This window comes from Chanodichthys erythropterus, chromosome 3, assembly GCF_024489055.1.
Source record: "Chanodichthys erythropterus isolate Z2021 chromosome 3, ASM2448905v1, whole genome shotgun sequence".
In the NCBI taxonomy this organism is placed as follows: Eukaryota; Metazoa; Chordata; class Actinopteri; order Cypriniformes; family Xenocyprididae; genus Chanodichthys; species Chanodichthys erythropterus.
In genome coordinates this window covers 29,453,173-29,475,026 of record NC_090223.1, presented here as the reverse complement: position 1 = coordinate 29,475,026, position 21,854 = coordinate 29,453,173, and the positions used below count along the sequence as shown (strand labels likewise).

Below are 21,854 nucleotides of genomic sequence, written 5' to 3'. Positions count from 1 at the left end.
ATATATAAGCATATGCAAATACATTCAAATTTGCAAATTACTCCACTGCCAGAATAAAAGTAGCAAGGAACCTTGGTGATGTCCGTGGTAAATCCAGCCTCACAATAACGCCTGTCAGGATCTGCACATAGGGATTTGATCATTATTGGTCAATTAGAGTGCTATTGAAGTGCTTGAAACATTAGGCATCAAAGAGTAATAACAATGTATTGGTATTTCACATTTATAAACAGAGCTGTAAATCTATAGCATTAAATTCAGTGTCTTACAGCCTCTGGTGTAAATCGTCTCAACATATTCTTCCCTGCAGGGGGCGTAGTTTGCCAACTGTCCTGTCTGCATGTTCAAAAGCTGGCAGTTCCCAACAGGTGTATTCATGGCCTCCTCTTTTTCCAAAAGCACGTTCCAGTGGAACAAAGGGGCACAGGCCTACCTCATATGAAACATGAAAAACACCCTTAAAGTAACCACAGCCATTATTTTATTCAAAGTTGAAAAACGTAAATTTAGTTTATCTAGGCTAGTTCTTTCACTGCAACTGGAGAAGAAATATGAAACATTAAATGAACATAAACAGGACAAATCAGCTAAATAAATACATATCCCTATATATAATGTTTCAATAGTGTTTTCAAACAACGTTTCAGTAGCTAATCTCTAAAATTACAAGTTAATCAAATCGCACTAACAACATTAACCATATCAACCGTTCACAGCGCTTCCCATTAGGATTGTTATTTGACAATACATCTACAAAACATAAGTATGCCTAGTGAAATTATTTCCCACGTTATCGTACATTTACCGATATTTACCGACAACAAAACATAGGCTACTCTGTTTTGTTTACGAAAGCTGACGGTTAGCTTTGAGGGGGCAAAATACAATTACGGTTGGCCAAGACAAACCTGAAACAAATCCCTTCAAATGTTCCTGAATAATTCGCATACCATGACCAATTACAACAAATTATGTCAAACTTAAAAGAATATAAGGCTTTAGCTAAAGAAACAACATGGTTAAATTCTATTAACTTACTTTTGTGAGGGTTATTTGTGAAATGCAGTAACTCACCAAGATGTAGTTGTTGTAGGCTCGAACTGAAGCGCCCAGCCACTGGTTTGATTTGTGAGCCATTAGGAGCATGTTACCAAACGTGATGTTTTCATCACCTATGAAACATTAATTGGAAAAAAAAAAAAAAGGAAAGAGTGTGGTAGAATTTACATTTATATACACATATTACATAATGCATACTTAGCTATATACTACTACAGTATGTTATACTCACCTTTTTGGTCAAAGTTTAATGTCTGACACGATTCTCCACTTGATGTCCAGGGACACATGAAGACAGAGCCGCCATGAGAGATCCCAGGCTGGCTGGTGTTTGCTCTGGGTGCTCCAACCACCACACTTATACTGCAGGGTGGAAAACAGAGCATACATAATTAGAAATGTCCAGTTTAGAGTGACAAAAATGCATGATAAATGCATGATTCATCTATGTTCATAATTTATACATTGTACACGCACACACACTACATTCACATGTTTTAACAGGACTTTCCATAGACCTGTTTTTATATTGCACAAACTGTATATTCTATCCCCTAAACCCATCACAGAAAACATTCTGCATTTTTACATTTTTAATAAAACATTGTTTAGTATGTTTTAAAGCTATTTTAAATATGAGGACTCATGAAATGTCACGCACACACACACACACACACACATACACACACACACACACACACACACACACACTTCAAAAGTTTTTATTCAGCAAGATTGCAATCAGTTGCTCAGTTAATGTTACACATGATTTCTATTTAAAATAAATTATATTCATCAAAAAAGAAAAAAAGAAAAAAAAAGAGAAAGTTTCCACTAAAATATTATGCAGTACAACTTCAAAACTGACAATAATATGCAATGCTTCTTTATCACAATCAGCATATTAGAATGTAATGGCTCCTGAAAATTTAGCCTTTTCATCACATGAATAAATTACATTTTGTAAAATATTAAAATAGACTGCTGTTTTTACTGCATTGTTGATCAAATGAGCCTTGTGTTTCAAAAACATTTTAAAATCTTTCCGACTACAAACTTTTGAATGGCAGTGTATAATTGTAATGATTAGTTGAAGGGTTTAACAGATTCTGAAGGAATCAACCAGCTAATACATATGCAGAAAGTTTGCTGTGGAGGTCAGCACCACTCACCTTTTGCTGCTTGACTGATAAAAGTCGACTGAGAACCCAAAGTAGCTGTCCTCAGGGCCTGAGAAGACGGTGTATTTGTTCAGATCCAGGTTAAAACCACTGATGTGATTTGGATAAAAGAATATGAATAAATAACCAGTAAAAAACAGCAAACTGACTTCCAGCCTTTTCTCCATCTTCTGTGAGTCGTCCAAAGCTGTTCTACACAATTCTCTCTGCCACTAGGAAGAAGTTGTTCTGTCCCTTTGGGAGAGGTCAGTACAACTCGTTATACTACTCTGTGGTTATTGGAGTTAATATGAAACTTGTGGGTGTCTGTTTTAGATGTGCTTCCTTTAGATAAATGACATACACATCATGGGTTTCCTGGATGCTCAGTAAGTGTTTTGTGGCATGTATTACTAAAATTTGTCATTTTAAATTAATTTTCTGTTTTGAGATTGCAGCATATCAACACCCAGCTATGCCGTTCAATGAATCTACATTATAGTAGAGAAAATAAAAAGGCCACAAAATGTATCACAAAAAAAAAAAAAAAAAAAGTAATTTGAGAACACCTCAAAATAGAAAAAAAGGAGGAGCATTTTCAGAAGTGATGCAGAGACAGAATTGTGTAAGCCAAGGCTATGGTCAGGAAGTCACACCCTAAGAGATAACACACTTCCAATAAATATAGCTACTCATATAATTGTAAAAACTTTATTACATTTTTCAGTTTTCTTTTAGATCTGTTGCAGATTTGGGTCTGAGTGCACCCTGAAGCAATTAATCTGCTCTTTAAATATGAAAAATTGACTTGCTGTTCAAAATGCCCTCCAATAAATGTATTAGTTGTTGTTTATCCGTCTAGGTCTGGCGGCTGAGTGAAAGACTTTTCCACTCTCTACCCCTTGAGGGACATACTTGGTCAGATTAAGTACCGTATGTTTGGGTATGTTTAAATGTGACTTTATTTCTGTGCTTTTTCCAGTGCATGTCAAAGGAGATTTTTTTTTTTTTTTTTTTTTTCCCTGTTTTTGTTTAGTGAAGTTTCATTGTTCTTTTTTATTCACATTAGTTTTATTTCAACAAATAAATATGTATATATTGTTTGATTATGATTAACATTAATCATCCACATTACAATTACATTTAGTTTAAAAAATGGATGCATGAATAAGCATTAAGTACTCGGTAACACTTTACAATAAGGTTCATTACTTAACATTAGTTAACTATATTAGTTAACATAAACTAATAATGAACTGCACTTATACAGCATTTATTAATCTTTGTTAATGTTAATTTCAAGATTTACTGATACATTATTAAAATACAGTAACAAATGTATTTCTCATGGTTAGTTCATATTAGTTAATACATTAACTAATGTTTAACTAATGAACCTTATTGTAAAGTGTTACCAAATATTCTCTTAATGTATTTCTGTTGAATCCCAAAACCCACTACAATCTGCTGACTTCAGCCTAATAACAACAAAATGACAGTTACTAAATAGTTACAAGCCCAGAGTGATTTTCATCTCATTTTTCTGACATTGACTACATTCTGTACCGCACTGAATTAATTCAAATGACAAAACTACACAAAGATATTAAACCTAAGAGGCAGACACATTGAGATAGAAACAGTCAAATGCAAGGGGATTATGTTTCCATAAAGCACACAGTAGAAGCTAAACTAATACAAAATTAAGCTTATTTTAGCTGAAAAAAAAACCAACAACAAAAAAAAACAAACATCTGCTTGGTTGCACTAGTGGAGCAAGAGATTAGATGCTGTTTGGACCAATCCTGATTACATAGTTGTATCTGAGCTCAGAATTACACACCTGCAATCCACCAATCTCTGTCAGTAATGGATGGTCTAAGGATGGGCTAATTTGCTTTATTTAGCAAAGACTTCTAAAAAATAGGCAGTCAGTGATGCCTTAAACAATTTTGCATGGAGATACAAGGTTTATTTGAATGACTATGCTTCCATATTGTTTTCAGGACCTCTGGGCTGCTTTTTTGAAAGATCTTTCAGGAGCACCTCCTTACATTCTGTCACCCAGTCGCCAAGGCAGTTCCAACGAGGATGGAGCACCAGATCATGCAGGATCCAGGCAAGGAGAGAGCCAGCACAAGGCCCTACCCAATACACCTGCACAAGGCCAGATGAGGCATGAGCATACTTTGTTATTATATAGTTATATATGCACAAAGCACTTGTCATTTCGCGAGTCAGTTTGTTCATGCAATTCAGCTCATGCAGTTAGGTGACAAATACAGTCAGTCGCAGGCGGTTAACACTCCAATCCAGAAGGGGGCACGTGTGGTAATACAATGCTGTTTGATAACCGCCACAACAGGAAAAAGAGCAGAAGAAGAACAGCGCAGATGGGAATGACTTGAGTGCTTGAAAACAAAGTCCACTAGCTGTGCACATGCGTCAAATACGTCTTTCTGCACTCATGGGCAAAGGAGAATATGTTTGTATAATTTAAATATATTTTAAGTGGGGCAAATTTTAACACTTCTAATGCACGTTTTATTTTTCATTATTCTATTTATTTTGTACTTTTATAACACAAGATGCTTTTCAGTTTTGTAGCTGATTGTGACCAAAAACCTATTGTTTTTTATCAGCCCTGCAAAAAAATATGACCTATGCAAGAGTGCATTCTGTTTATTGCTTAGTGCTTATAGGAGGCTGTACTGTACCAGCTAGGGGACTAAATGCTGCTAGGTGGAACAAACTGTGATTTGCACTACTGTCTGTTCAAAACAAATGACACCTAGCATTTGTTCCTTTGTCTGGTAACACTTTTGTTTAGGGACCAGTTCTCATCATTAAGCTGCTTATGAGCATGCATGTTACTAGGATTTTGGCTGTTTATTAGTGCTTATAAAGCAGATTAATGTAAAGCAAAATAATGCCTTATTTTGCATGACCATACTCTACATCCCATAATCCTACCCAATACATAAACTTAACATCTACCTTAAGCAGTAATTAGGGGTTAATTGAGGCAAAAGTCATAGTTAATAGCTAGTTAATAATGAGAATTGGACCCGAAAGTGTGGTCATTTTTCCTAATGTACTGAAATCGTACCGTTACACCCCATATATATATATATATATATATATATATATATATATATATATATATATATATATATATATATATATATATGTATATATATATATATATATATAGTACAGTCCAAAAGTTTGGAACCACTAAGATTTTCAATGTTTTTAAAAGAAGTTTCGTCTGCTCACCAAGGCTACATTTATTTAATTAAAAATACAGTAAAAAAACAGTAATATTGTGAAATATTATTACAATTTAAAATAACTGTGTACTATTTAAATATATTTGACAAAGTAATTTATTCCTGTGATGCAAAGCAGCATCGTTACTCCAGTCTTCAGTGTCACATGATCCTTCAGAAATCAATCTAATATGATGATTTGCTGCTCAATAAACATTTATGATTATTATCAATGTTGAAAACAGTTGTGTACTTTTTTTTTTCAGGATTCCTTGATGAATAGAAAGTTCAAAAGAACACTACCGTTCAAAAGTTTAGGGTCAGTAAGAATTATTATTATTATTATTATTATTTTAAAGAAATTAAAGAAATGAATACTTTTATTCAGCAAGGATGAATTAAATCAATCAAAAGTGGCAGTAAAGACATTTATAATGTTACACTGTTCTTTTGAACTTTCTATTCATCAAATAATCCTGAAAAAAAATATTGTACACACATATTTTGTACAATTGTACACATTAAATGTTTCTTGAGCAGCAGATCAGCATATTAGAATGATTTCTGAAGGATCATGTGACACTGAAGACTGGAGTAATGATGCTGAAAATTCAGCTTTGCATCACAGGAATAAATTACTTTGTGAAATATATTCAAATAGAAAACAGTTATTTTAAATTGTAATAATATTTCACAATATTACTGTTTTTACTGTATTTTTAATTAAATAAATGTAGGTGAGCAGACGAAACTTCTTTTAAAAACATTAAAAATCTTAGTAGTTCCAAACTTTTGGACTGTACTGTATATATATATATATATATATATATATATAATATATATATATATATTTACTCAACCAGTGATTGTGGAAGTTCATAGTCAGCACAGCTGGACCAAATGACCTGGCAGGATTCATTCCACAGCCTGTGAAGCCAATCTGCAGACCAAAATACACAGGACAACTATGGGTCTCCTGCCAAATTCAAACTTCTTGCCAAATCTCTCCCTATTTATTTGGGGCAAACAAGCTGTCAATTTGTGCTTCAGAACAAATAAAATTAAATAATGCTCCCCATTCACAATCATTATAAACCTTGCAGGAATAAGGATATTTTTAAATATATCACTGATTGTGTTTGTCTGAAAGAAGAGTACATCTAGGATGGCTTGAGGGTGAGTAAATCATGGGATAATTTTCATTTTTGGTGAACTAGCCCTTTAATACGACAACTGTGTCACAGTATGGCTGTAGTAAGTGCACGATCACAAAGGAGATCACACAAAAAGTCCTTCAATAAATTCAACAAAAAACACAGGAAATAAAGCTCAGGAACCAACCACATGAATGAGACAGAGTGCCAAACTGAAAGAACTCAGGGCTTAAATACAAAGGGAGGGTAATCAACTGAACAGAAACAGGTGCGTGGAACTGGAACTAATTAACAACCCAGGAAACTATAGGGTACACAGGCAGGCAAACAGGGACAGAACACAGTGAAAATGAAACTGAACATACTGTAAGAAAAAATTATGAGGACGTTGAAGATCTCGGTGATGAAGTTTATTGCAGCGTATCAGTGACAAAGTGCGAGTAGCACCTTGGGTTCATCGGAGTCGGAATGAACCCAGAACATCCAAATCTCTAACCTTTTATCCTGTTACAGTTTACCACTCTTCGTGTAAATGTTGTTTCTCATGTTTTACCAGCTGTGGTCTGTATGTTAATAAGTTGTGACACCTCATTGTCTGAGATGGTTCTCTGTGTCCCACACCCATTCCCATTCTACAATTCACCATTTGCTCAGGATTTGATCAACCAAATGGTACATAAACAATATACCAGTTGACTTTCTTCTTCTCTATGATAATTAAGCCATTTTGAGGATGAGCTGATTCTAAAATATACTTTGGAGTGGAATCTGGGTCGAGGCAGACTACAATTTCTTACAATACACTGTACAAACTGAATATACACTAAAGTGTATAATTTTAAATACTTAAAATTTAAAATATTTTCATCAAAAGACAGAATTATGACTAAAACAAAAATGACCACCATTTCACTCTTGTGCACCAGTGAGCATTTAATTCATTGGAAAGTTTGTATCTTGAACGTGAATTTCAGTTTTATTCAAAACTCTGAAGAATTCTCATCTGCCATCCTTACCGCCATGAGATGACCAAGGGTGACAGACAGGCCAATGACTGCAGGGGCCACAGAGGAAAACCCTGATTTGGGATGAGTGGCAGCCTGGACACATAGCACTAGCTGGAACGTAACAGCCATCTCCACTAACAGAGCCTGATACAGATATACCCCCGGGGCCACCTGAAGGAGGGTAAGTGAAGTTTTAGCTGTTATTGTTGGACACTATCTGTCTTTTCAGACTGACTCTATCTCCTTTCCTCATTCACTCCAATTACCTGGCAAAGTATAAACTATCTCTCTGTCCCTCCATCCATCTATCCCCATCTTGCTTTTTCCTCACTTACTCTGACACACACACATCCCACATTTCCCCTCAAACTTAAATTTTTCTTGCTCGTTCTTATTTTGATACTTTCCATTTCCTTCTCTTCAGTGATTTACAGAGCTGTAATTCTATTATGATGCCTCTGTATTTCTGTGTACTATTACAAACTTTTTGACAGGTCTGTATTTTACCAAAAACACACAAACACAAAAGAGAATGCAGAAGAAAATGTAGTGATCCACTTTGATAGGTATGAGATGTCATTTCAAGCTGAACAGGAATAACATAGAATATAATATGGTTTCCTACATTTTTACTATCCAGTTTCTACAGTATGCATTGTTAAATAACAATCAAGAGTTAATCAAAATTAAAAGCAGAATTAGCTAATTAGAGAATTAAAAGTATTACACTTTGCATGTCACAATGAAATTGAGAATAATTTGCAAGAAATCATTAAATTAGATTGTGGAATAAATGAGAATGGCTTAACAGCTTGGCAATTACCCAGAGTTAACATAATAATGTTGAATAAAAGCCCTAATTTTATTGTGCAAGCACATTAACTATAGACACAAGTCTCCAAAGAAATCAAATGGCAATTCATTAAACTACATTTAATTCTGATTCTGACAAAGTTGAACACAGAGATGAAAAGATCCAGATTATAGAAATCAGAGGATCCAAAACACAGAGACAAGATGATCTACAGAACAAAGACATCAGAAATATAAGTCAGACAATCCAGAAAAGATATCAGAAGATACGGAAATCAGACGATCCGGAACAAAGACATCAGAAGATACAGATATCAGAAGATACAGAGTGCAGATATCAGAAAATACGGAAATCAGACGATCCAGAACAAAGATGTCAGAAGACACAGAAATCACATAATCCAGAACACAGATATCAAAATAATATTAGAGAACCATACAGACCTATAACCTGTAGGACCAGAAACATCTCACCTCATTTATCCCCAGATTGCTCCTTAGGGCAGTTGGTGTAATGCCGAACAGCAGAGCACAGGCGCTGAGGGCACCAATCAGCTGGGCTGCCACCATCAGGACAGCTCGCCAGGGACTCACCCTTAAGCCTGCGACCAATGCCAGGGTAACCACTGGGTTGAGGTGAACCTCACCGAGGCAGACACAGGACAGGGCTAGTGAAACTCCAAAGGCCAAAGAAACATACAGTGGGTCGGTTGAGCATGCCGGAGAAGAGTCCAGCGTCGGAAGGGGTTCGTCTGTAATGGAGTCCCAGGACAGACGCCCTGCATGCGGCCACAGCACGACAGAAGAGAGGCTGATGAAGAGGAAAAAAAGGGTTCCCAAAAACTCACAGAACATGTCACGTAAAAACAAGTCAGACCACACATCCCTCAGAATCAAACTGAATGTGGACAAGGGTTTCATGGTGCTTCTTCTTCTTCTTCTTCTCGTCTTTTGGTCACTTTGTATTGCACCAATCTCCAATAGCAAATAATTTTGAATTTGCAGTTCTGATTCTAAATCAGACCTTGAAGAGACATCAACATGATGAAAATGATATTTAAATTGCTCAAATTCACAGCCATGTCGTTCTTATATTTGGCATTCAATATGGGACCTTGTGACGTGTTCAGTTGGATCCCTCAGCATTCACCCCGCCTTCTTTTGTCCACTGGCCTGATCTTTCCTGAACACTGTTATAAAAAGGCTTGCAATTTCCTCAGGTGCAAAGTGAAGAACCAGAAACTACTTTCAGACTCTCTCCATATTCTAAAAGTCTCCTTTCCAGCACCGATTGGATTTTCTTATCAAAAACCAGCAGTCCTCACTCTGGGGTTTCAACTGCCAGAGGGGCTAAGCTTGAGGGTCTGACTTGATTCAGTCCCTTTATCGAAAAGGCTCTCATGTATTCCTCTGAGGTAGTCATGACTGAAAGGGATTAAAACATGTCAAATATCCAACATTTTACTAAGTACCTACCCAGCAAGTGTTAAGACGAAAGCTATTAGATCTTTGTAGGCCATAAAAATCAGAGAGGAGCCAAAGCATATTGTGAAGAAAGTAAAGAATGCTTTTGTGCTTTTGTTCTGAGCTGGACAAATCCAAATGCAAACAAACCTCAATTTCAAATCACAAAATTAAAGTATGAGAGTGCTATTCGAAGGGATAAGGTCCATACCTGCTCACCACTTTCGGTGGCAAGTTCTCTCAAAGTGACTGAGAAGAAAGAGTGAAAAATCTTGTGAAAACATGGGTGACCAAAACAATGGCTGCACAGTTTGAAGCTGAGCTCCTATGACATTCTATAGAGGTCACAGTATGAATGTAGGATCAGGATAAGGTTGATATGAGTGAAACATAATTAGGAAATATAAGGTTACCTTTTTAGGGGAAAACAGCTAACCCTTGTGTATATGACGAGGCTTTTGACAGAAGGACACTTGGAGGACTCAATGTATGGGGAGAGGGAGCAACTGGGTTCCTGGGCGCTACAATCTCAGGACCTAAAATGGGACACTCACATAGGCTCCATTGTGAAAAAGGCCCAGCAGAGGTTGCCTTCGACAGCTGAGGAAGTTCAACTTGCCACAGGAGCTGCTGACACAGTTCTAATCTGCAGACATGGATTCTGTCCTCTGCACTTAGGGCATATGTTTGACATTAAAATATTTAATTATGGTTAAATCTGTTTTTTTCAAGTTCCCTGAACTCTAAACTATAGTGGAGTTGTAAAAACTCAGAAAAATATTTAGTGTTAACTTAAATATCTGATAGATGTTGAATGAACTCAAAAATAATAATTAGTTAAACTTTTTGGCACATTTTCAGTAAAAGGTACTTTCCATTTTTAGTTAGTTATACTGTTTGGGTTTACAGTGCAGAATTTGAAATTCGCACTAAGCCATAATAAGCCATATTTTAGATTTATTTCAATTCATCATGCAGCCATAATTGTTAATACTGACATTACAAAATCACATTGTTTATATTTTTAGCCATTATTTAAGATTCTGTGGGAATGAGATGAAAGCAAAAACATCTGGAGCAGGGATGATGTCCTTTGTTTTTGTGCTTTACAAGTAGGTTAGAATAATAGAATGGTTGATCCACAACTGTAAAGGGTCCAGAAATGTGAAACTTTTGGCTAATTTTACATAAAGCACTTCATAGCCATTACATCACATACCCATCACTTGTTTCGTCCTGGTTAACTACTTCAGTAAAATGCCTGGATCTGTTTTGCCTCCATTTCTGCTTAAACAAGTAGACTTCGCAACTGAGTGCAAATTAGTGCCTGATGAAAAAATACGCTTTTAATATTGCCATAATTATGTTGGAAAACACTCTTATCAAAATAATTTAAGCTTATGTACAGTCTTGGGCCATCACCAGCTTTGTTCTAGCAATGACAAACCATATTTATTTTCCAGTCTTTAAGCAAAAATTAAGATTTAGTGTGACCTTCTGGACTTCTTCCGTTTTCTCAAAAATGAAACTCAGAAATTTCTCATCAGATTTTGAAAGTTTTGTTGGCCTTCCAGTCCTTTTCCATTCCATTTAGTTTTAAGAGAGCCCGTTTCCTGCTATTGCTCAAGTGTAAAGGGAGGTCACTAAATACTTGCTACTTTTGCCTATAAAAGCTGTTTTTTTCTTTGTGTTTTATATAATGAGCATTGGGAGGTGTTCTAGGCATGTTTTCCTTGATTGTTTTTTCCTGACGTTGTTGTTTAAAACTAAAGTAAAAGAGCGGCGCATGTTTGTTGTGTTTTTACCGTGAAGTGAGAGTTCCGTGTCTTTATTAAAATCAACACATTAATGATTTATTTCTCACCCACCCATGACCCACCTACAATTCATTGGAATCTTATTTTTTATTACTTGGCCTGCCCGACCCATGGATTATGCTCTTGATTGATTTTGAAATTTAGTAGCTTTAATAAGAATATATTTCTTATTTGATTCGTGCTGTTAAATGCTCTGGGGTGCATTTTCCGAAAGCATTGTTAGTCAACTAAGGTCGTAAGTCCCATTGAACTCTATTGATAACGACAGAACTTGCGACCATAGTTCACTTTGGGAAAAGCACCCCTGGCTAGGAGATAACATGGCGGACTGTGTACAGCTCACTCAGGAGAGGAGCTAAGCTAATAGGGCAGAATCTGTCACCTGTTGTGGGCGTGGCCTGTTCCAAATGTGACGTCACATTGGAGTACATTCCTGAACGGCTCATTTTGAGACACTATTTCAGATTCATGGGGAAAATAACAAACAGTGTATGGATTTCTACCACAAAAGGGTGGCACAATATTATGTTCAAAAACAATATAAATGTGAATTTTGCATAGTTCCCCTTTAAGCAGACATCTGACATTGGAAAGAGAAATAAGGTACACAAATAATATTTTTAGCTGATATCCAAGAAAAATAGGCTGTCTAGGTCTTTCTAAGGTCAAAGCGGTATTAAGATTCCAGGTCAATATTCTCGTCTCAGTAGGTTGATGGCGTCTTATCTTACAACCTCAGTCTGCGGTTTTAGCCGGCTCTCAGATTTATGTTCATTTTGTTCAGTCTCTCCTCTGGACAGGGTTGGGTTTATATTCATTGTCCATCCTCAAGATGTGGCCATCTGTAAATCGTTTCTGGGCTTCTGCAGAGCCTCAAAACCATGTAGGTACTAAATCTAATCAGGCCACCCCTCCTGCATTTGAAGATTACATTTGGTCACCCCACCAGCACAAGAGCTTTGTGTGTAAGAAGTTCAGAAGGGTATCATTTTGGATTAGATTCCACTGGAGGATTTTTGGAATTTACTCAGACCTCAGGGGTTTCACATCAGCGTCTGTTCTTTTAGTGAAATTTCTCCTGGAGAAAAAGTCTTCATCATTGCACTTTTTCCGCTGACTTGCATATCATGTCAAGTGCTGCTATTCAGTTCACACCAAAGGGCAAGTCATACTAAAAAATTAAATACAAAAAGCTTTCACAGTGAATCACATTGCTAAAGGCCCATAATGTTGGTTTTTGAAAATAGAAGATGAATTTGGTGAATGAATAAAAAAAAGTTTCTAGGCAATTTTGTCCATTGGAAGATAAGCCAAGTCTGTCTTCAAATGACATCTGCTATAATTGCCTCCAACTTCGGCTGTCTGTATGTATTATTAATGACAAATCTAATAAGGCTAAAACTGTCAAATTTTTTGATAAGGTGAAAATGGTTTCTGAAGTTATGTGATTTAAGCCCTAAAGCAGGCATACATCATACATCAGAGTTTTCTGACTCACTCATTTTTAATGAACAAAGTGGGTACAGTCATTGGATGATCAGTTCTTATTTCATTTTAGACCATTTTTATTCAAAAGACAGTGAAATTGTGACAGGATGTTAGTGAGAAACCTGTTTGATAACAGTATTGTTTGGGAAAAAAAAAAAAAAACACATTTTTCCTTTATTATTTGAGCTAAACATGTTGAATTGTTAAACTGAAATGTTTAAATCAGTCCACTAAAATTCACAATAAATTACAGCTCAAGTCAGACCACCTGCACCACATCATCACAAACAGTCTATAGACCTGTTCTTTCATTCATCATCTGTGCATTGAAGACCCCACAGAGGTCAGTTCACGCTGGGCAAAGATTCTCCTTGCACACACCTCTAACTTCCCATAATCAAAGGCGATGACACTTCCATTTTCACGCCCTGTCTTCCAGCCTGCCCCTCACTGGTGAGGGTGAAGCTGTGTGTCATGATCATCCAACTGATAGCTGTGATCTGTTGACTGCTAGCTGACCTTGAGTCACTGTAACACTCAGTGAGTGGCATCAAAATTTTCAAACTAGGGCTGGGCGATCTACCTGTATATATGTAGCAGTCATGATTTTGGACTTTGGGACCTGCCATTACATATCCTCAAAGATTGTGTGTTTATACAGATAAAGGGATAGTTCACCCAAAAATGAAAATTCTGCCATAATTTAAGTAGTTCACTCAAATAGTTCCAAACCAGTATGAATTAATTTGTTCTGCTGAACACAAAGGAAGATACTTGGAAGAATGTCAGTAACCCAACAGATCTCTTTTTGGAGAGTTACCATCATGGTGACAAGCGGTGCATGCGGCTTAGTTTGAGAGCAAGTATGTTAAATGTTTTAAATGTTTTTCTGCACTCATTCAGCAAGTGTTATATCATGCTGCTGTTAACATGTTAGCAAATAAGCTTTTTCTGAATTAGCTTGTTATAGCTAAGTTTACACTAATAAAAATATTCACATTGAAGTTACAAAAAATTTTTAAGTTAATTGTATGAATTAGAGTACTCAAACATTTGAAATTAAGAACAATTAAAGTGTAGGAGTACAAAATAAAAACCTGCCAGTTCTGCTTAAACTCTAAATTTCTTAACTTAAAAACACTGCAACTGATTGCCTCAAATTTTTTGAGTTTTGCCAACTTATTCGGGCTTACATTGTACTTGAGGGTGAGTAAATGGTGATAGAATTTTCATTTTTGGGTGAACTATTCCTTTAAGTGAACTACAAACTAATGTTCAAAAGTTTGGGGTTTTTAAAAGTTTTTTTTAAAGAATTTTGTTCAGATTTCTATTTCAAGTGAATGATGTTCTTTTGAAGTTTCTATTTAGCAAATAATTCTGAATATATATATATATATATATATATATATATATATATATATATATATATATATATATATATATATATATATATATATATATGTTTTTTTTTTTTTTTTTTTTGGGGAAGTAAATTCAGCTTTTGTGTGCATAAGAGTTGTAAAAAACCTTAACAAGCCAACCCCTACTCTTTACATGTAAAAGGCTTTTAAGCCATTTCAGAGCAAAAACATAAATACTGTCAAAATCCTGAGATATATATTGAGATTTTGTTTTGCTGTTCCAAAGGTACTACTGTCTGGTTTAGAGTAGAAACATGCCATTTGTCCTTGATAGCCACAGATGCAGAACTTTGCTAAAGTGCAGAGATTTATTTAATCATAAAAGGATAGCCACTGAAGTAGGACTCAAGGGCACACAGTAATATTAACTTTTTAGTAGGTAAAAGACAAAGAAAGTAAAGTTATTGATTTGAAAGTTTTCCTGCAAAAAGCAGATATTAAAAGTCAAAAAGCATTCTTGATTATGAACATTAGCCCTTTTTATGAAACCATGTTCAACATGCACCACTTTGCTTTTTTAACACTCTCTCACTAGATGGCAACATTATCATGTAACACTTGCTCTCTACAGAAATTAGACAGCATTTCCAAATCCCTCATTTACCCAGTAATGCTAAAATGCCAGATTTGTGTGAAGATGTATTACAAATATTTTAACCCTCCAGCGATATATTTCATGAATTGAATCAACATGATATTAATGTCAGGGTAGAGGACTAATGTGGGCAGGCCACTCTGCGACACTTGTCAGTTATTTTACACACTCTCATTTATCTGTTTTGGCTGTGAACAACATTGCATACAGAGGTTTAAAGTGCTCCTCCTCCGCCAGCACCATTGAAAGAGCACATTTCCATGTGCCGGGGAAGCTGATATTTCAAATACCATGGCAACATTTGTGTCATTTTGTGTTGAGCTTAATGAAAATCAGTGTGACACTAATCTGATAAACCAGGGAGAACAAAATATTTGCTAGCATATCTTATCAGGGATCATTATGTGATAACTCATTTATATATTTCTTTTTATCTTAAAAGTAAGGCGGTACAGGAAGTAAACAACAACACAAAAGGTGTTTGGTCTGACATTGTGTGAGATTCAATTGGTTTCATACAACAGATTCACTGCACTGACGAATAAAATTCAAGTTCTGTCCGCTTGTCGTTCGACGACTCCTGATGTTTACTGCATGATAACTGCTTGAAAAGACTGAGGTCTGGGAGTACTGCCAGCTCTGCTCTCAGACAGCTATAAACCCATAGGCATAACTACTTTACACTGGCCATTAGATAAAAGGCTTTAAATTTAAAACTTCTAAAATCTCATTGCAAACAAACAAACCAAAGAAAATAAAATAAGACATAATTTCTGTGGCAGTAGCATCACCAAACAAAACTGCAAAGATAATGACTGTTACAGCTGTTACAATGATACATTGCAAAGTGGTGTAGCCATATTTAATGAAACACAATTGATTGAAACTATTTTACAATAACAAAATTGGAACTGGAACTGGGTGGCTTATTAACTCATCAAATATCATGACACTGTTTGACATGACAATGTCCAATCAACCCACAAACTATTAGTCTGGCTATTACCAGACCAAGCTCAATTTAAAATTGAACATTGGTCTGGGGAGTTTGCTATGTATTTCCAGACTATAGAATAACACAAGACGTGTCACTCGTATTGTTTTGAATGGGAGAAAGTGTAACGCGCAATATGGCGGAATAAGTCCCGCTTTCTAAATAAGAGCCAATCGCCAAAGTGGTAAAGTCATCGCGTCACTTCAGGGGCCGTTAGAATTACCGGTGTTATGAAATAGTCGGTGTCTGAGATTTTCGGTGACACTGGGCGGAGCTTACATGAATATTCACGAGTTTCCTGTTTTGAGTTAAAGCGCCACTGAAAATGTTAGTGCACGCTCTTCGGCTTACATTAAAGGTAATTAGCATATGTTTCAGCGTTAGGCGAAGTGAAGCTTATTCTAACTGTTATTGATGCACAAGATTTTATATGTAGCCTAAGCTATTGTTATGTTGTGTCATGTGTTAGCTATGTTTGATATGAACACAGATTCGCCAGAGGTGTCGTTAGGATTCGCTAAACGGGCGTTTTAGGTAGCCTATTTTTGTTGTTTCTGTATTACCTTGAGTCTTTTAAGCATATAGTTTTGAAAGTTTGCCAACAGGTATGCTAGCATAATAATATTAATTGTAAACTCCTGTGGTGAAGGCAGTAAACTTTCCTAGTTTGCAGAAGCACTTCTAATCTGGGTAGACTTGAATTTCTATATGTTTCAAAAATTGCGCACATGCAAGAAACCATGTTAATGTACTTTAAATATAATTTATTTATTATCCAAATAGGCCACGGTGATTTACGCATCGTGATAACTAATATAATATCTATAGCCAATATTCTTTCATTCCCAAATATGACTTTTGCCAATAAATATCCCTGTAGCCTACACCAGACAAAGCATACACTTTTATTTTTCACTTTGTTTAGAACATGACAGTGTATTAAAAAATTTTAATAATACATGTTTGTTGTAATGTCATTTTATTATATATTTCAGATTGAATGTGTCAGTATCAAAGGCTGGAATCACTGGGATCACAAGAGCAGACCAAACTTTCATTTGTCTGGGATCCCAAGACCCTGTGTAAAGTGTGTTAATGTATGTTTAAATACAAGTGTTTTTGCTAATTAAATATGTCATATGTCATGACTTCTCATTTGTGAATAAAATTCCAACACAGAATCAGTTGCTCTTTTTTTATTCAAAGTGAAACTACTCTCATTATTTACTTTCATCTTTGATATTACAGATATGCAAATTACTACATGGTCTATTATTTTAGCAGCTAATTTAACATAAATACAATTTTAATTGTTATGGAAAGCTTGTAGAATAGAACTAAAACATTTCATTGTGAATATACTGCAGGTTTGATCATTTAGTTCCATATAGTTCCATATCACCATGTGTTAAACTGAATCGTGATTCACAGTGCTTCATGTTTTTTCCACATTAAATTTGTTTTTGTCAATGAAATGCATCATTTTGTGGGAAAAAAGATTGAGAATGTTTCCTAATAATATGAAAAAAAAAAAAAAAACAACTTTAGGATTTAATAAAGTCTCTTTAAAAATATTTACCAACTGAGCAAGCAATTAAGAAATGACAGAACAATCACAGTAGTACGTATATATGTCTGATTATCCATATAACAATAATATTCCTCATAATTAAATTTTAACATTTTAATTGTTGTGGAAAGCGCATTAAAATAAAACCTTGTGAAAGTGCTGCAGGGAAGCTAATATCACTGTCTCATCATGTTTCTATTCATATAGAGCATTGTGTGTTTTGCAGAAAAAGGATAAAGAAATTTGACATTAATGTCAAAAACATAAACGGAACATAAATCTAACTCTCAATGTGTTTTAAAAATAATAATGTCTGGTTAAAGTTATGCAGGCTATCTGAGAAAGCAATAGGCAATTACACAATCACAACTGAAACTTTTATTGTGCAACCACATATAGATTTATACAAGTTATCTTCTCAAACGAACTAAAATAAAATCAAAACAGTTGTAGCCTACTAAAACAAACAAACTCGATGTTGGCTCATTTCCTAACGATAGATCACCAGTGGCTGTAATCACTTCTATATCTCACGACACAATGTAACCTACAAACTATTGAGCATACATGAACAGTTATTAATAAAAAAAAAAGAATCATAAATTTATTCGACGCGGAAACACAATCACGTTACAGAAAACAGTGATCCAAGGACAATCCACTAACATTTTCAGTGGCGTTTTAACTCAAAACAGGAAACTCGTAAATATTCATGTAAGCTCCGCCCAGTGTCACCGAAAATCTCATCAGACACCGAATATTTCATAACACCGGTTTCTATAGAAACAGTCAGACGCGCGCCTCCAAAGAGACGCGCATTTAGGTCTGCCATTAGCTTGATCCAGCCTGAAAAATACATTTTTTTGTTATGATTCGAGCGTTTAGAAACTAAATGTATGAGCCGGTTGTTGTTATTAGATTTCATTGGTGATTTCAAATATGAAATTTAATCGTAAGGTTGGCGAACCGTTTTGGAGAATTTGATGTTTCCCCATTCAAAGAGATAGGGCATGATGCCCATTACCCAGGATGCCCGAGAGGCATTTCAAAGATGGCCGCCGAGTGAAATGACTTGTCTTAAAGGGACTTTTCCTACTGCACAAGAGGCGTGATCAACGAGCATTATTCACGCAATTGGATAGTCCTTCAACCAATCAGATCAACGATCCGGGTGACGTACTTTGCAGAGCGATGCGAAAACTCCAGACATGCGTGTGTCTCAAAAGCTCCCTAGTTCAGTAGTCAGGGCACTGATCAGGGAATCAGCCACATTCACTTTCATGATATACTGATTCACGACCTAGGGAACTAGGGAGCTGATTGAGACGCAGGGTTAGTTTGTATTGGTTTGTAGCTTTGATCCGCGGTTTGCAGAAGCAGCAATGGCATCGAGCGATTTTTGCAGGCTGTGCAAAAAAACATGAAAGTGACCGGTATTTACACCCATTTGAGCAATTTGTTTGCTAACTAAAGAAGTCATTCAGCATCGTCGAGAGTTTAAAAGGCGACTCTGATACTGTTCTGGTTCAGTGTAAATGAACGCGGAATATAGCCGCCCTGTCATTGTCATGACAACCAAAAAGAATTCCAGTCAGCTCAGGCGGCGCGAGATTCAAGAAGCAGGGAGACGAAACATATAGAGCAAATAATAAAAATATTGTCTGGGGCATTGAAGTAAAAGAGTCCTGTACTCACATCGTGAAGCAAACCACCAAAATAACAGCAGAGAATCATTGTGTGTCATTAATCGCTGCTTGTAATCTTCCTATGAAGAGACTGTCGGATCAACGCTCTGCTACATTTCTCTCAGATAAGGTAAATGCTTAACACAAACGGCGTTCACTGTGATTGTGCATTGTTATTTTGGAGTGACGGTCATGCGAGAGACGGGTAGATCAGATAGACCCTGCGTTCCATTCGGAAGGGCTCATCCCTATGCCCTAATCCCTTCAAAGGGTTTACCCTCCGGAGTGAGAGCTTTGAAGGGATGAAGGGTGTAGGGGTCAAAAAACTCTTTTTTTGGAATGCACTTCTGCGTCATCTTAACGAGACAATCAAGGAGGAGTAGATTGTGCAAGCAGTTAGTTTATTTATTTATTTATTTTAGGTTTATGGCATGTAGGCTATATTGTATATATGTATTTTAAAAATTTGAATGGACTGATAAAGGGAGCTGTAAAGTTTTTTTGTTGAAGTACAATGTCGTTTTGACCACAATGATTTTGTACCAAATCTAACTCGTATAAATATTACAGTAGTACATAAAAATATTATACATACCTTTATAGTTAAAATCGATCTCTGAGCCTCCTGTACCCATTCTGTGTCGTCAGATTTCCTTGTGCAAAGGATCATGGGGGCCCGAAGTGTCCATCAGTTGTTCCCTTCGAAATCCTTCATTCCGAAGGGCCCTTTGAAGTGGCCAGTTTTGAGCACTTCATTTTGGAACGACCCTTCAATATGGTGGCCATGATTGTTTTCACTCCGAAGTGCCCTTCGGAGGGCGATATATCCCGTTTGGAACGCACCGAGAGTTTGAAAGCTGCTTGCCGTCGCTTCTCTATCGTCATCGTGTTATACCCGCCAATAGCAAGCAAGGTGGATAAGCCAGTCTGTTATTGGTTCCCGCAAAAGTGTAACAGAGAGCAGTAGAAATGAATGCACGGGTTTCCAGACTGAGTTGCCGAGCAAAATCAAATCACCGGCAGATCAGGCTGGGTTTACCCAGACTAACAAACTATAGGTCTTAGTGAAAAAATACAGCTATGTCACTGAAGAAAACCCTGGAGATGGTTCATTTGTTTACGAAGCAACAGTTCAGCACAAACGCAAGTCATGCAATGCCTATCCGCATAGGCTACACAGGGTTGGGCAAAAATACATCAAAATGTATTTTTAAATAAAATACCAAATACCTTAATTTTAAGCGTATAAAAATAAACTACAAAATACAGCAGCCACACAATGTATCAAAATAAACTACTGTATTTTTGTATTTTAAAAATACTAAAAAATATTTTTACTTGGGACCATGAAATTTCTTCACAAACCTTCCATCAATAGGCCTATTTGATCGATCCCTTCACCATTATAATGACTCAGTTGATTAAGTAAACGATGTTTGATAGCAACAGCTTTTCTCTGCCCGATTCATGCGATAAATCTGACATATGAAACCAGTTAAAGGCACAATTTGTAGCATTTGTCATGAGCCAGGTTTAATTTGCTCCTAATTTTCTCCTTTCTTCCTTTTCTTTCCTTTAGTTGGTTTCAGCTGTATCTCATTTTCCTCCGCGTTTGCATGGCTGTGGTGATTTCCATCTTCTGCCAGAGGTTCTCCAATTCTGAGACCGTGATGCAGCTCGCTCCTGCTTGTTGACTGAGACTGTTTTTGTGTTTTCTCCAGCTGCGAGTGTCTGTGTGCTACTACACTAGGAAGACTGCCTTTGTTTATTCTAAAGAGACTAATTAAACTGTTTGATTGCACTCTCTCGCCTCGTGTCTTCTGCCTCACAACAGAATAATCCGACCAGACATGGACCCGGCGAAGGAGGGGCCAATCCGTTCTGTGGTGGAGATGCAGGATGTTATGCTCGGCAGACATGAGGAGGAGCTTTCGGGTGCGAGACACGCTGTAGAAAACCTCGCGGGCCAGGTGACGGATTTAGATCACCATTTTCAATTCCTCTGCGCCGAGCTGTCTGATCCTCTGTCTCCCAGCCCAGTCATCGAACCAAGAGTCAACAATCCACCACAATATTCGGGTGAGCCAACTGAATGTAAAGCCTTTTTGACCCAGTGTGAAGTCATCTTCTCTCTCCAGCCCTCCACATATGCAGCTGACTGCGCCAGAATTGCTTTTGTGATTTCGCTGTTGATGGGAAGAGCGCGGGACTGGGCCACTGCGGCCTGGGAGGCGGAGACTGAATGCTGTCAGTCTTTCTCCCTCTTCAAGGAAGAGATGACGAAGGTTTTTGATAGATCTGTGAGCGGGTGTGAGGCATCTCATCAGCTGGCCGTGCTGCGCCAGGGGAGGCATT

At 36.6% G+C, this 21,854-nt stretch overlaps 2 protein-coding genes across 6 annotated transcripts in view; both read right to left on the bottom strand.

The window, feature by feature from the left end:
* itga2b (integrin, alpha 2b) overlaps nt 1-2,685 on the bottom strand; it is a 41,810-nt gene extending 39,125 nt beyond the window's left edge. For 2 of the 5 annotated variants that reach the window (XM_067381668.1, XM_067381667.1), the window contains exons 1-5: nt 2,232-2,684; nt 1,292-1,422; nt 1,075-1,172; nt 270-429; nt 72-121 (exon numbers count right to left, since the gene is read on the bottom strand). In XM_067381668.1, coding sequence (XP_067237769.1) covers nt 72-121; nt 270-429; nt 1,075-1,172; nt 1,292-1,422; nt 2,232-2,407 — 615 coding nt within the window. In that variant the 5' untranslated portion in view covers nt 2,408-2,684. Of the gene's footprint in view, nt 1-71; nt 122-269; nt 430-1,074; nt 1,173-1,291; nt 1,423-2,231 lie in introns of all 5 variants that reach the window. The other 3 variants (XM_067381670.1, XM_067381666.1, XM_067381669.1) reach the window with 3 other exon arrangements.
* Nucleotides 2,686-4,202: 1,517 nt separating this feature from the next.
* LOC137010736 (aquaporin-1) lies at nt 4,203-13,710 on the bottom strand. Its single transcript, XM_067373016.1, is given in 8 exon segments — nt 4,203-4,377; nt 6,352-6,431; nt 7,662-7,823; nt 8,940-9,244; nt 9,348-9,478; nt 9,616-9,680; nt 9,805-9,890; nt 13,662-13,710. Coding segments are annotated over 8 exon segments (1,053 nt in total).
* Nucleotides 13,711-21,854: the final 8,144 nt, after the last annotated feature.